At 38.7% G+C, this 16,670-nt stretch overlaps 1 protein-coding gene across 1 annotated transcript in view; it reads left to right on the top strand.

Annotated features, from left to right (window-relative positions):
* Positions 1–16,670, top strand: part of itfg1 (integrin alpha FG-GAP repeat containing 1) — a 181,860-nt gene that overhangs the window by 38,673 nt on the left and 126,517 nt on the right. The window contains exon 9 of the mRNA XM_012874005.3: positions 11,573–11,667. Coding sequence (XP_012729459.2) covers positions 11,573–11,667 — 95 coding nt within the window. The remainder of the gene's footprint in view (positions 1–11,572; positions 11,668–16,670) is intronic.

Raw genomic sequence — 16,670 nt, 5'->3', positions numbered from 1 at the left:
CCATGGTTATTGTAGCAACTTTAACGGTGCCAGGTAGGAAACATAGGCCCTGCTGAGGCTGCCGTCTTATTTGAAGCTTCATAAAACTTGTTCAAAATCAAAGGCGCATCCATTCTGGTCGAACCTAAACGCCATTATTGTACACTGTTACAAAACACCCTGAAAGAAATTTGAGGATTTGTTCACCCAATATTCTAGCTGTGAAAATGTAAAATATGACTTTTATTAAAAAAAAAAAGCTTTTTCTGCCCATAGCCACAATTCTGAAGTCAACATCTGAATTGACCTTCTGATTCAGCTCCACACTCTCCAAGCTCTTTTTTAAAAGAATCTCGACCAAATTGGATTTATTGTAGTCGAAACTCACAAAAACAATATCAGGACCACTTATTTTAAGGGCAATTCCATTTCAATTCAATATATTCTTATTGTCCATATTCACAGCACATTGACTGATTATAAGTCATCTGATCTCTTGATTGAACTACATCATTAAATCTCTACAAAAAACAACTTAAACCAGCTGTATAGGGTAGGCACGTACGTTGTTTCTAAAAATCTCTGTATGTGTGGCTTACAAGGATCAATTACAAGCTGAGTAATTAAAAATATACACTCTGGAAGGTTTTTAATTTTTTCACTTAGTTATTCTCACCGGAAATCTGGCTGTGGTAATAATTCAGAAGGAAATCTTAGTTATGTGGAAAAAAACACAGTAAATAAATGTATTATCCCAAGTCAAGTTGCCTTGGGCTCACAAATGTGTTTATGCCTTTTGTGCCGTGGATCCCAACTTTTTTTTGCAGGCCTTTTAAGTTTCTGCATGTGAAACTGCGTTAATCTGATCTCCAGGCTGCATGAAGTGGCCCTCGGTCATCTATCGCCACAGCAGTAAGAGGAGGGGAGCAGACTGCTGGCTACTTAAACTTCTTTTTAATCTGATAAACTATTTCAGATAATAAAAAACACCAATAGAAAGCACAGGTGTTAGGCTTGTTTTTTTGGAAATCATTAGGGATGAACGATATATCGGCATCAACATTGGTATCGGCTGATGTTAGTCATTTTTTCAGATAGCCTTATGGGTCCCATAAGTAAAAATCGGGCCGATATTAACGGCCGATGTTTATTTCCGTCTAGTTGCCCTTTGTGCTTGTGTTTCGAGGGGGTTGGTTATGTAGTCTTTGTATGGTCATGTGACAGAGATGCATCACAGCCCGGTTTCTGTTTGGTTTTTTTAGTTTTTTTTTTAAATGAAGCAGAAATGTAATGTCAGCAGTGAAGGTGGTCATAATGCTGTGCCTGATCAGGGTTAAACCTTCCTTTCCTTCAGCTGAGATTTGTTTTTTAACTGCTTGGAATCTGCAGGATTTAGCTTAGTTAATGTTTTCCTCCTTTTTGATGGCAAGTTAAAATCAGTTCAGTCACTTCTGCTCATGCTTTCCCACAGTAACACCAATGAGTCCCCCAGCTTCTAGCTCGTTCTGCCCAGGCTTGCAGCAGGGCTTTGTTTGAGACGCTGTCAAACCTTGTTCATATGAATTCAGCAGTAACAGCAGGAGGCACCTATCTGCTGGCCAAATATCCCAGTGTGCAGGCTCATATAAGTCTGGTTGTCTTTGGGTTTTAAATCTGCTGCCTCATGCTGACTTAGCATTTCCTATTTTATCCCTAAAAAAAAAATAAAGCCAAGTCAGCGAGAGAAAGATCCTTTTCGTTTGAACCCGTGGAAATTTCTACTACTACGCTATAAAACTGAATAATAGATAATATATCACAAATGCTAGTGATTGTGAAAATTAATTTTACACCACAGACATGGTAAGCCCTCTATAATATTCTAGTAAAGTTCATTTTAGTCTTCCCCTTCTTTCTGTGACATTTTTGTTTTAAAGTGCTGTCTTTAGTGTTGTGGTGTTCATTGAATATTAATTGTTAGTTCTTTGTGCTGCACATAAACACACAGGCAAACACACAGTAACAGCTTTACACATAATAATCACGTCTTTGCTGGCAAGATTAATCTTTTAATCTGGTTGCAGCTCGGGGTGCCCATCAAATATTTAGTGAACAAACTTGCCCTTCCCAAATTGGTGATGATCTTTGAGCCTGAGGGGAAATGCCCTGTATGCTCAGCTCCAATATGTACATGCTCACATTCTCTTGGGGCAGGAATACTTTTTAATATTTTTGTTTTTATGAGATGATCTTTTTTCTATCTTGGCCTAAATGTTTCTTTTTCTCCCCATCTTCTTTTAATGCTTTCCTTATTGTTTACAATCTTCCTGGGAGTTGAGAACGTTAGACGAAGATGCTTCTCTGGATAGTTGTGAATTAAAGCTTTTAGCTTCCCGCTTCTAAGAATCTGTGAGGACTCGTAAGGTCTAATGACTAATGTCTTTGTTTTCTTCCTTTTCGTTTTGTGCCCTTTCTTCAGCCCTGCCTCGGCTTTCATTGTTGTGTACCAGTGCCTTGTTTTCTTATTTAAACTGCTCATGGTCAGGTTTTGTTGCATTGCAGAACCCCTCTTTGTATTTCTGTTATTTTTTTCAATCCATAAACAATTGTGGCTTATAAATTAGCCATTTTATTTTTATCCTATACCTAACAATAGTACATTAAATATGTGTTATCAAAGATTAACATAACACTGCAAAGAAAGTAAAATCTGCTTGAAATTATTGTAGTTGCCCTTGATTTGAGCTGTTAAATAAGATTATTTACCAACAGAATAAGGTTTTTGCACTTAAACTAGGGCTAACTCATCTCCATCTTATTTCAAGTGTAGGATATATAATTATCTTATGCTGGGGGTAAAAATACTCGTACCTTTGGCAGATTGTTTTCAACATTCTGGTGTTGATAAACCACATTATTAATATCTTGTGGGTCATTTGTGATCTCTCCTGATGCCGTAGTTATGTTATTAGTTGCTCACTCAGATTACATTTTTTTTATTCTCCATGCTAACAATTTCCCAGCCTTTTTTTTCCCCCTGATCGTAAACATTTTGGTTTAAGCACAACAAGCTTTTTGCTACTTTATCACTTGTCAATTCTGCTCTTAAGACTAATAATTGTTTTTACTTATCAAGATCATCCTTATTGTTTATGCTTATTTGTAGGGATTTATTTCTTTGTCTAATTTTGTGATTTCTGCATTTCTTATTTGCACTTGTAAAGCTAATAACTCCCCCTTAATGTTTGCTTTAAACACTTCCCATAGATGCATTAGTTTGATTAGTATTCGTCTCAAACTATTAGTTAATCTTATTCTCTACATATCTTACAAAGTTTGGATCGAGCAGCAACATTTTAAAACAAATACAGCATTACTTTTAGCTAGCATTTGAACCATCTTTAGCATCTTCTATTAGTTATTATTAATTACGGCTGCTAGCATTACCAAAAAAAGTGGTCTCTGTGTGCAGTCCATCAAGGATTAAGAAACGCTCCGTGACCCTGAAATTTTCAAATGGCTTCAGCATTTTTATATCCAGCAGGGGTCGAAAGCTGAAAATGCAGAAAAAATAAAAAAAGACAACCTTGTAGAACTTTTCAGCCTTCCCGTTACATACCTATTTTTTTGCTCTTTCTCACTCATTTAGTAAATTCTCTGTCTGAATAAACTACTTCTCTGCCTCCTCTGGCTTCATGTTTAACACTGAAAATAGCTACCTATGAGGTTTCTTCACTAAGTAACATTTTCCACATCATAGTGTGTCGTTATTAAAGCAATTATTTTTGTACGTTGATCCGTTGGCCAATCTTTAACATTACTGACAAGCCCTGATTTCTAATAGGATTTATTTTGTAGCTAATCTAAGAATTATAGGTGAGATGGACAATATCCAGAAGAGGCAGAATAAGAAAAATTGTTTGTTAAAGGTGAATCTTACCTAGCAGTCAGTACAAACAGTTAAAAGGCACCAGGATAGGTGATCCGTAGAGGGATGGGGAGAAGATGGCGGCATGGAGAAAGAAGAGGAAGCCAAGAGACTTTGTGACAGAGCAGAGAGCAGCACTCCATCCCTGTGTGATCTGGAGTGGGAATTATTTCCATCACACATCACATTCTCAATTCTCACTTTTCTTTTACCTGCACCCCTCACCCACCCGCTACATTTTTCTCATAATGTGTGTCTGTGCCAACCTGCCTGGGCCTCCGCAGTCTCCCCTGCTTTTCCGACCTTTGCTGTAGTTTCGGCTTCATGCTGTAGTTTCAAAGCATATTTACTGTTCTGCAGCAGCTCTACAGATGTCAAAACATTTTCAAGTAGGTTAAATCTGAGTAATACAATCATGTCCAAAGTGAAAATGAAGCATTTCTCCCAGGAAATTATTGCAGTTAATTTAATTTGCATGCATTGGAACAACACCAAAAAGCAGAGAGCTAAATCTGACTATTGGCTTATCCAACATCTCTCTACTGGTCTTCAATGGGATTTAGATAAGGACTCTTTGCTGGCCACCTCCAAACTCAGCAGCGATTTTTTATCTGTATCTAAGAGCTTTCTGAGGTATGTTTGGGCTCATAGTCCTGCTGGAAAACCCAGGACTTGGGACCCAAACCCAGCTTTCTGAAACCTTATATTGCTACCCAAAATCCTTTGCTGATCTTTTCCTTTAGGGCTGTTTTTAAAAAAAAAACTATTTTCCAATTCTGAACCGATTCTCAAATTAACTCCAAAAGGTCGATTCATGACCTATGATCGATTTTAAAAAAAAAAAAAAAAAAAAAAAAAAAAAAAGAAAAAAAGCATTTTCCACTGTAAACTTAAATGTGTGAGCTGACAATCCTCTCACACAGTGAGGATGAACCATAATACTAATATTTATTCAGTAGAATGTCAATATGTTCAAATTTGACAAAGAAAAACAATATTTTTTGTTCTCCAGTGCGATTATAGATGGGTACGAGACTATGTGCATCTATTGTGCAGAGACTAAATATTTAATCCTAACCTACCTTTCAGAGAGTTGATTTTATTCCCCCTGTATGAGCAGCAAACACTGATTTGTCTTAAGCCATGCGTGCCCCTTTATGCATGTAGGAGCGCTCATGAGCAGCGACAGGAAATCCGTCCTCAGCGCCGTGTTGGTGCGCTGGCGGTTCTGTTATCGGCACGACCCCCATAATAAATGCACAGCATATGCCAGACAAAACACAGCCATCTGCCCGATCACTGGAGTAATTGCATTTTTCAAAGTGACAGCGGCCGATGCATAATTCATCATTAGGTAAAACACAGTGAAGTTGCGCCGCCGCGTGTGTCACCAGGCATCAGTGCAGGTGGAATGGTGATTTTTTAGAAACGGCAAAATGGCAGTACGCTTAGAAGTGATGTTTAAAATGGGGAAGGCTGTCATCATGCCCTGTGTGTACGTATGCATGTGTGGGGGATGAAGTGTGTGCTGGCAGGCAGGCAGGTAAGGCAGCATGTGTGCAGCCTCGTTGTCTCTACTCTCCCCTCAGGCATTCTTTCTCCACTCATCTTATTATCATGTTACATTCACCTTCCTCCCTCTTTTCTGTCAGCCTCATTCTCCTCTCAGCCCTTTTTTATTTATTTTTTTGTTCCCGCTTTTTTGATGTAATTTTACTGGCTGTCCTGTCCTGTCTTGTTAACCGGCCCGCGCCGGTCTCTTACACTCTTCTTTTTTTAGTCTCCATCACTTTGCCTCTCTCCCAGTCTTGGAGAAAGCTCTGTGCCTTTTTCAAACAGATGTAGAGCAGAGCTTCTTGTCTTGTTGAGATCAAAGTGGCTTTTACTTTGTGCCATGTGTGTATATTTGTGTGAAAGTCGTCCATCTAGACTTTCTAATGAAGGAAAAAGGTCCCAGTAGGAATAATAATGAATAAAAAAAAAACCCTAATCAAGCACCATTTTGCCTGCGATTTTACATTTCAAGGTCTTTTAGTCCTAATGCAAAAGTTTTCCTGGTTTGCACTCACCAAATTTATATCTTCATTTGCAAATTTAAAAATGCAGTTTGATGCAGATGTCTGAATTGTTCAATCAGCAAAGTGAATTTGTGGAGAACAGTTATCTCCTAATGCCATTCACTAAAGTTAAGATGCAGCCTTAAGTAGGAAGAGCCACCCAGACTATCTTTCCTAATTAGCACTTTTAAATTAAAATGTTTCTGTTTCATTGAGCCATTGCTGTGCTAGCAAACCGTTTTTTCATGATGTTAAGGGTTCTGTTTTGGTTTTGTGTTAAGGATTTAGTGTTTTTTAGCTGTACCTTAATTCATTTTCTGTTTTGTCCATATTTGGTTTGGCATTTTGTGTTTGACTTACAGTATGTTGTCTTGACACTTCAGTTTTTCCTCATCTTTGTTTTCTTTGCTAGGTTTATTTTGCTCATTCAGTTTTCCATTTTTCCCACTGGATGCACTTGGTGTGCCATGTAGGTGTGTTTGGCATCCCATGTTCAATAAGGCGTAAGCGCAGATCCACTGGTGTAAGCCGTGCGGCGTCCTCTTTGACCACATGACTGATGTAAACAGAACAGAGTTGTGTGGGTGTTAACATAAAAAATATTGTCTTGCATAATGAAGTTCGTGAATTTATGCAATCAGTTCCAAGCTATGTAGTAGCTTAGAGGGGTTCTTAACCGATTCATACACCCCTTTCGTATTCAATATCAGGTTTAAAGTAATAATTTAATGAGTCTGGAAATGTTAAATGGACTGAGTTACACCAATATGCAGATCAGTGCCTTGCCCAGGGGCACATCAACAAAAGACAACTACTCTACCCACTGAACCACAGTTGCCCTGGAAGTTTAACATTAGATAGATAGATAGATAGATAGATAGATAGATAGATAGATAGATAGATAGATAGATAGATAGATAGATAGATAGATAGATATTGGAGTTGCTCAGCTGGAGTCCGTTGTTGAATTTCACAGTCTGAGGAGGGAGATAAAGATTAGGGTGAGTTTAGGGCTGGGCGATATGGATTAAAAAATATATCTTCGATTTTATCATACCAAATCCGATTAATCGATTTTTTTTCCTCCTTTTTGTTTCATAAAAACAAATTAAAGAAATTATTTTAAAACCTTGCTTTTTATGTCAAGCATTTCGTCAGGGAGTTGACCTGGATTCAAAGTGCAACTAAAAACAAGCTGTGAAACATGCTTGTAAAACAAGATGGCAGCCGTGCCATTATAAACAATGAAAATATAACATAACATTTGCTGCTAGTGGTATTACACATTAAGCTAAGAACAGGCTTCACTGCACTTGTGAACTTCAAACTAAGTTGAAAAAAAGTAAATAAGTAAATGAAGTACCTTGTATTATGGTAAAAAAAACAATATTTTGACAATACATTTGCCTAAACATATATTCAGCATCATATTCAGCATCACATGCTGTTCTCTTCATGGAAACCCAATGAGTGTATTGGCAAAATAAAATCCAGATTTTCCAAAAATGAAATCTTAAAGAATTGTAAATTCGAATTAATCGATTAAATCGATTTATCGCCCAGCTCTAGAAGGATGCCTTCCAACCTCAAAGACTTGGGCTTCATCACTTAAGATAAACCTGTAAAATGTCCGTGGGGACATGCAACGAGCTGGTCAGCGGTTATAAGAATGGTTTGATTGCTGAGATGCCAATAAAGATCTTTCCATTGATCATTGAGAGTTGAATAAATCATTTTCTGAACAGGCCAGTTTCAGGTCTCACAACCTGTTAGCAGTAAATTTTGTGGATGAATGGAAATCATTTTGGATGAAAACTTGTCATGGGTGAATCATTTTGGGTTCATGTATAAATACTACTCCCATTTAATTTGATTGTTTATCCTCTGGAAACTATATCACCCTTTCCTACAGGAAGGTTATTGGAGTCACATAACCAACACAGGTTCAGAGGCAGGTTCATCCAAGTACTTCAGCTCTATTTAACTCTTTAGTTGTAAGTTTCAGTTGTGTACCTGAATTTTTTTCTCCTTCATTGTGCAGCTTTGTGAAATAATTAGAATCAGCGATTAGTAATCTGGAAAATGTCCTCCCGTTTAGTTTGGTTTTTCCAGCTAATCTCTTGTAAATCCTCTGCTGTGCACCTTTTGTAGATGTTCAGGGCCCCGCTGTGCGTATGTGTCAGAACAGGCGGCCATTAGGTGGGATCTCTGAGTGCATTTCTGTGAGCGCTCTGGATAATTTGCATATATAATATGTAATATGAATGTCATTGGCTCTCCCTGCCTAATCATACAGTCTACAGATAACCTTTGTTGTCTCTTTCTCTCTCGGTTTACGTCCTTCTTCCTCATTTACCGTTTCGTCCACTGTGGGAGGGAAACACATCAGCAGTGGAAGGAAAGGGTAGAAGGAGAGAGGGAAAGACAGATGAGAGAATTTCAGAGAAAGATGGAAGGAAAGGTGAGTTTAGAGAAAAGCAGCAACTTGAAAGAGGAGACAAAAGAAGTCTGGTTAAGGAGAGCATCACAGATCCAGATGATTAGATAGGATGGAAGAAGAATAAGGGGGGAAAAAATATTGCAGATGCAGGAAAAAGGGCAGGTGGGATGGGGGATGGACATTTGGGGTCGGGGAGGGGTGGGGGTCTTGTCAAAGATCCGAATCATTAACGAAATAAGCTCTGCAGGACTGAATTAGGACTGATTGGTTCCTGAACTTGTCTGGCTGTCCTTTTGCTTTCCTCCACCTGGTGTCTGAGTGCTGAAACGCCTCTGCATTTAACTTTCCAGTGGATCATGCCCAGATGCACAAATGTTCCTTATCTCAATTATTTTGCCTTGTTCTAACATTAATGCAACTAATTAGGAAGCATTGCTGAAACCTGAATAATTTGCTCTTGGGAGAGGTTGACTGTTATTCCCAGCATATGTTTCAGTACATGTATCATGTAGATATTAGCAGCAGTCCTGCCTCCTGTTTGGATGTCTAGTCTCTCTGTTTATATTTTTAATCTGATGATTACCTTACACTTAGAGTGTAACAAATGTTTAGAATTTGTTGCGTTCACTTAATGTAGACTTATTAGCTTTTGCAGCATCTAAATCTCCATGTGGGTTTCTCCTACTCTGCCTCTCGCTCAGTTGCCCCTGACAGCCACTTTGAGTTTCTCCTCCTCCCCATCTTTGCACTGTCATTCATCATCAGAGCCGTTCGGTTTCCCCCCTTCCACAGGGCACGGCATCTGTTAGGGAGCGTGGCTCTTTCCATGTTGAAGCAGGTTTGGATTCACAGAGCAGCAACAATTACATGGCTAAAAAACATTCTCTATGTTTACTTTTAAATCTCTGCTACACCTAAAACTGTAATCTAACTTTTACTGCAATTTGCAATGCTATATGCATCGAAATTTTGTTCTGTACGCACTCTGTGCATACAAAATGACAAATAAAGCTGTCTAAGTCTATGTAGAAAACCTGAATAATAAATAGAACTGGCAAATGATCCTCCATCCATCCACGCATCTTTTGTGATAAAGAAAGTAGATTTCGTGGCCATTCTCCGGCCAGCTGAGCATCTGCGTGGTTGTTCTGAGCTAAGCAGATTTGTCCAGTCCAGCTCACCTCTTGGCTGAGTATCAAACTGTGTTCCACAGATAGCTGGAGTTTAGAAAAGACAACTCGTGTTATCTTGAGGTCAAGGAGAAGTTGTTTACCATGCAGGAAGCAGTTAGAAATATTTACACTGATAAGAATTTTTGTTTTGTAACTATAAACTCTAATGAAAGTTTTCAAAGACCAAAGACATGTAAGTGTGGTTCAGACTGTAACTTGAGCTGCTGGAAGTCATTTTTAAGCTATTGGTTCCGTCAGAGTAGCAGTAAGTGGTAGAAACGGTGACATCAGGGTAAGCTACCCTGTCTTGACTTCATGCATCACAGGGAATTCTACACTTTTCATCTAAATACACACACATCCTTGTTTTAAATATTTACTGAGGACCTTTCCTCGGCATCCATTAAATTCCATTCATTTTCAACCCTTTCTATGGCCGGACCCTGACCCTAACCATTGCCAGTACATGACTAACCCTAACCTAAACTTCATCGGCACCTTAGTCCTAAACACAACCCCTAACCCCTCCAAAAAGCAGTGAGGACCAAAAAAAAAAAAAAAAAGTTCCCCACTTTACATCAAATTCCTCACCTTGGAGGTAAAATACGAAATATATGTTCTCCCTCAGCTGCAAGTACAAGTCCCCCCCCCCCCCACACACACACACACAGCGTTCAAAGCAGGGCACATGAAAAGCATTTAATAAACTTCTGAAACAGTTATTAAGCTTGATAAGACTTTATTTTCCATGAAAGGTGCTGCATTTCTTCCTGTTTAAACACACACTACATTTAGTATGGTTAAGCCAACATACATGGCAAGTTAGTGAGTGTGACAGAGGCTTAAGGCTCAGAGTGCGAGTAGAGACTGATTCATCGCCCCAAAAACTTGGGTTTTCTGTTGTTGTTGTTGTTGTTTTCTAATTGTCAAGGGCTTGATAAAATCTTACCTCCAAATATCCAAATTCGTTGTCTAAAGGCTCAAGACTGTTTGTTGTAGAAAGCGACCCGCTCAGTATTGTTAGTCACTAGTAATTTAGTAAATAATGGAAAATCCCGTTTGTTCCAAAGACTATTTTAAGCTGAGCGCTTGTTATGCCTCTGCGGTCACCCTGCTGCAGGAAAGAGGCTTTTAAGGCAAGGCAAGTTTGTTTGTAAGGTGCTTTTCAGTAACAAGATTCAAAGTGCTGTACATGGACAGAGCATAAGAAAAAAAAAACATACAGATGCTACTCTGGGGTTTTCAAGGGGTTATTGTTTATGCGCATCCCAAAGTAAAGTTTCAGCCTTCTCTGCTGCCTGGATTTATGCATTTATGCATGGCTGCCAGGAAGTCAGCATCCCTCCATCTTTAAAAACTATCCTCTTTCAGATTCCTTTCTAGTGCTTGACCTCATGGCATTTAAAAAAAAAATCCTTGTGGATAATAATAGTTTGTTACCGCAGCTTTAAATCCTATTAAAAGCAGCTCTTCTTTAAGCTTCAGCAAATGGGTAGTTTGTTCTTTTTATGCGAACCTGAGTTACAGCTGAACCCGGTCCAGCCAAGCATTTGGGTTTTGGACAGCAGCGGTTTTAACCCGCGAAATTCACCTCTGGTTTGTACTCTAAATGAAGCCTGCATGGTTTAATCCAATTAATATTAATGGAATGCAAGTAATTACCTGCGCTGAAGAAAAAAAAAAAAGTAATGGGAACTCTTTGTTCAAGTCTAGAGACATTATTGAAAGGCATCAAGGAGACGACGAGTGGCGCTTGGATGTGTGTGTGCCTGTGGAAAACAAAGCAGGTGTTCTTCTGATCCAGTTCACACATGGAGGGAACAAAAACCCCAGCACCGTCTCCTTTGTTGTCTGAGACTGTGCTGCTCTCAAAGTCACAGCAGAACAAATTCGAGGAGTTGAGACGGAGTGAAAATATTAAAATAGCACGGTTTTGGGAAAGCAAAGTATCACATTTCCCTTAGGTGCAACGCTGCGCTGTTGTTCCCTGATCCTCCTTTGTGTTTCGCTCCGGCAGACGGCGATGGCTATCAGGACCACCTTCTCCCCGCATGTTTAGATGACGGCTGTCGGCAGAGTGTCATCTACCTGGCCAGGCGGAGTTCTGCAGAGGTACACACACACACACACAAGCACTTCCATCGCTTCACCTACTTTATCCTGCTGAGGCCCTTACACATCTTTCTTTTCTCTGATTGGCTTCCCAAACTGCATTTCAAGAAAGATTTGGTCCACCAGCACAGGTGGCTGATGCAGATGGAAGAATTTAGTTTTTAATTAGGGCAAAATTATTATAGAAAAGTTAAAATCCCACAATTAAAAATGTTACGTACAACACAAAGGATTCATCTTTTAATAAACACGCTTTTAGCATTCTCTTTAATTTCATAGTAACGCCTATGCAATGATATTTAATTACTCAAATGCAGACTTTGGTAAAAATCTGCTTTGAATTCACTTATTAAAATTGGCAAATTACAGCAACTGTTTTCAAAGAACTGACCCAAATAATTTTCTTATATTGCTAGACCAAAAATAGTTAAGTTTATTATTCTTAAAGAGTCAAATTAAATTATTCAAAAATAATTTTCAAACTGGATGAACACCACAAATGAGCAAAACCCTTGTTTTAGATCTACAATGATTTACACATTCATTTCCTACAAAACAGCTGACTAATTTATTTATTTAAAATTATCATATTTTGTTGCTCTGATTAAAAAAAAATAAAAAAACATAATTTTTTTGATTTAAAATTTTTTTTGGCCCTCGAGTTCCTTTCACTTGACACATTTTTTTCCTATGTACCAAAAAGTTTTGACACCCCTGATCTATGGTACAAGTGTTTTCCTGGCATATGGCTTAAGATGTGGACTTGTACCGTCACATAGGACCATCAGTATAAACCGTTGAGGTCAGGTGTATTTGATGGATAGCACAATACATTCAAGTCACGTTTGCTCTGGTCAGCGGTTGGTTTTACAGGGCAAGACTTCTTTTCAGTCGGGCCCCGGTGTAAAAGTGTTCCTCTTTTCTTGTGATTCTTGCCTTAATTGTTCCTGTTACTGTATGACCTGAGTGTCTTCTGTTTGCCGAGGCATTTACAAAAAAGCTCACGGTCCGTTGTGGCGGTAACATTTGTTGCAGGATGCTGTCTCCTTGCTATGGTCGAGAGCAGGGGTGTCAAACTCATTTTGGTTTAGGGGCCGCATTCAGCTTAATCTGATCTCAAGAGGGCCACACGAGTAAACTCAATAGAACTAATAAAAGTGGACTTGTTGTTGGTTTTTATATTAAATTAATTTCAACAATACTTTTACTCAGTTAAACATTTACTTGTGCATTATGCATAAGAACTGATCACCGTTATTATACAATGTTGAAAAACATTTATTCACATTTTTTGGAACTTAAAAACACTGTCCTGCATGACAAAATACATTAAACAGATAAAAATTAAGAAATTATTTAAAATCAATTTTCCACATCTGAAGCTCAGTGCTATCATCTGCTGATTAAAACACAGCACCCCTCGTGGACAATGTAGGAACTGCAGATTTTCAATTAAATGTTGAAACATACGTTTTTTTCAATAATTGTTTTATCATTCTCTTCCTTTTATCTCCTCTTTCTTTCACCTTTTCTTTTTTTCTTCTTGTTCTTCCTTTCCTCTCCTACTTTCCCATTGTAGTGTCCATATTATTTGAGATATTCCCCGCATGAATTATAATAAAACTATTCACATTCATAAATCAAGCAGAGCACTATGGCAAAAGCAGTACTGCTCCACTTGTGAAAGTCAAATCTGATGAGCTCTTTTTGGCATTAAGACAACAATTCTTATTGCCACATTGCCAGACAGGACACTCAGGGGGGATTATCACTTTATAATGATAAACCATTTAGCCAGCGGGCCGTATGTTTGACACCCCTGGTCTAGAGTATGTTTGTATGTTGCTGATCTAAACTCAGAGAAACATCCAGCAGAAGTGTTGCACTAAGCGTGTTTGCACGGTTTGCCTCTCTTTTCTCTGGCTCGGGTCATGGCCTTTTCTGTGTCGAGTACATGGGCGAAGAACGGGTAAAAACTTGCAGTCAGGTTAACCGATGACTTAAAGCTTACCCTCCGTGTGAATGTGAGCCGTTAGCAGGTGTACCCCACCTTTCAACACTGACTGGCCTCATCTGCTTAAAAGCACAGCGCAGTACTGCCTACAGCGCCCCGCAGAAGTTTTCACACCCCATGAACCTGTCCTAACTTCTCACTTTACAAACAAACGAGTTTATTTCACTTGGATTTTAGTCCATAGATAAAACTTAGTGCATTAATATGATGTCGAAGTGAAACGGAGATCTGATTTTTCAAAATGTTATACATAAACTTTAGCCTCCTTTACTCTGATTACGCCTAAATAAAATCCAGGCATCCGGCAGCCTTCAGAGGAGACCTAATTGACAACTGATCAACACTCTTTAGATGACACCTTTTGGTACAAATACAGTGGATCTGAATATGGATTTTTGTTGTTAAGCAGCATGCCAGTGTGGCCACTGAACAGAGTTTTACCATTTGGCGATCCAGGCTGGTTGTTGAAATATATGCTCCATGCCCTGACGCTACATGTGCCCTTTTCCTCCTGTGCTGTTTTTCTTTCTTTTTTTTCCTGCTTCTCTGGTGCCTGGCACGCAAAAGCATCTGTCAGTAGAGATGCTCACGTCCAGAGCCATTAAAGAGCTGTGTACAATGTTCAAACAAGCACGCTGCTTCTGTGAGCAGCATCACCAAACAAAGCTTTTCCTGACCCTGCATAACTCTGGCCAGTTACTTTGTTAATGGACTTTTTTTTGAACAGTTCGGAGCAGTAAGCCTCTGTGGGCCCTTTGTGGTTGTTGTGTTGGGTTTTGGTCCAATGCAGGATGATCATGGGTGGAGAGCACAACATGATGTTTTTTCCTTTAGTCACAATGGATTTTATTTGTCTTAAATTAAAATTACTCGGGAATCGAAAACACCTCTTTATCATCATGGAGCAGAAAAGCGTTCATCTTCTTTAATATTTATTGTTTCAACATTGTTTCACCACATGGCACTTCTAGCAGTGTTGATGATACAGAATAATTTACTCTATTGGGCTGAGAATTACTGATATTTTGAGAGATGGCAACATTTTGGCAAGGGTGATGGTGGGATGTTTGAAAAATATCTTATTTGTTCAGAGCGGTAAGATATTTCGACATACGCATTGTTTGTGACACCAACTTCCTGTTGGAACGAACTCAGTTTGTTTTCAGAGGTTCCTGTGAAAAGCTGCGTGTCTTTTTTGGGGGGGATTGAGGGGTGTTGCCAACAGGTTAAAACATAAAGCCCCTCTCCATTTGTATTTACAAACGATACTTTCGAATACTTTAACGTACAAGCTGTTTAGTTTGAATCGCAGTCCCACAAATATTTCCCTGCAATGCACCAAACGGTCCTCTCGTACAATCGGTGTCTATTTCAGGAAGCCAGTAGCCATTTGGCTCACTGCAGGAGGCTTGTTGCTGATTCAGGACGTCACTTTGTTTGTGGAACAATGTACATGTGACAGGTTTGCACACACATGCGCCTGTGCTTTCATCAAATCAATGTGTATTACAGAATTACATGTCATGCAAACACAAACCTGTTCACAAGTTGTTCTTGCACCCAAATGAGCACGCGTCCTCTCCACCACCACCTACGTAGCATCTTGTGTGATTCTCTCTGTAACATCAACTTTTTGGCAAGAGGGTCCCCTTCCTTTTTTCCTTATTTTTTTTTCTTTTTGACCAGAGAATTGGCATTTGTTCATTTTTACAATTCTAGATGTGAAATATTTCAGGCTTTTGGCCATGTCCTCTCCCACACAATCACGTGTGCATGACAAAGACACACGTTGAGCCTCATAGATGTAGACATGCCTTCTGTTTTTTTTTTTTGCCTGTCAGCAAGAAAAACAATGATTGAAAGAACAAATGAAAGGAGGGGGGGTCAAGAAAGGAGCGGAGGCGGTGAAGGGAGGGCTTATCAGCACTGATGGGTGAAGTAAACACATGTTGTCCTTTGTTGTTGTGTGTGAGAGACAGTCATTACTGTCAAGAAAAGAGAGTGGTGAAGACGATAGTGGGTGTAGTGAGGAGCAAACCCATTTCTCTGTGAACCTCCACTCCACCTGCTCTATGCAACAGTTTAGGCACATCTGCAAAGAATTTGTCTTGATAGATGGGTTGTTGTTTTTTTTTTTAAAACAACAGCTGTTTTTAATGCCAAACTGTGTCTTTTTTTTTTTTTTTTTTTTTTTTTTTTTGCTTCTCTTTCATGGAAATAAATGCTGCAAAACATTAGAAAAACATCACCTTAACATTGTTTTATAAAAATGATCTCAATCTCCAGATTTTTTTCTGGTAACTTTTGCTCATATCATCTGACTGACGCCATGAGGGGACAAAAGTGAGAGAAAGTAGGAAAAAGCTCTGCTTATTAAGAGTCAATGACTGTGCTTTCAAGAAAGGGGCAAAAATGGGGACACCCTGTCATACATATTGGGATGTATGGATATTTATTAGGCATACACAGTACACAAAAATCACGGTTTGGTACATAATTGGGTTTTAAGTTCACCATTCAGTACATTTTCAGTATGCTTAAATCTAGAAAATTGGTTGTTTTTTTACTTGGGTTAGCAGTAAATAAATTATATCCAATTTCTGAAATGAATTAGATTTTGTTAAGTTCTAAGACTTAAACGTGGAAAGTAGAGAACTGACTGGAGATTTGGTTGGATTTTTTTCAGTGAATAAAATGGTATAAGCAGGCAGAGGCAGTGTCAGGGTAGATAAATTATACAAGAATAAAATAAGACTGTGTCCATAAATGAGAATTACATTAATTTAAATCACGTTGGAGTAGTTTAGATATTTGGACAACTGATTGTCCCAGCTGTATCAAAACATGCTAACTTTGAGGTTTGTATATTTAAACATTTTCCACATCAGAATCAGAAATACTTTAATAATCCCAGAGGGAAATTGTTGTTTCAACAATCGCCATAACAAACAAACAAACATCACAAACATTTCAGTGGGAGACGATTTAC

The sequence above is a fragment of the Fundulus heteroclitus genome, chromosome 4 (genome assembly GCF_011125445.2).
Source record: "Fundulus heteroclitus isolate FHET01 chromosome 4, MU-UCD_Fhet_4.1, whole genome shotgun sequence".
Taxonomy (NCBI): Eukaryota; Metazoa; Chordata; class Actinopteri; order Cyprinodontiformes; family Fundulidae; genus Fundulus; species Fundulus heteroclitus.
The sequence above is the reverse complement of the archived record's forward strand: the minus strand, read 5'-3'. Positions and strand labels throughout refer to the sequence as shown.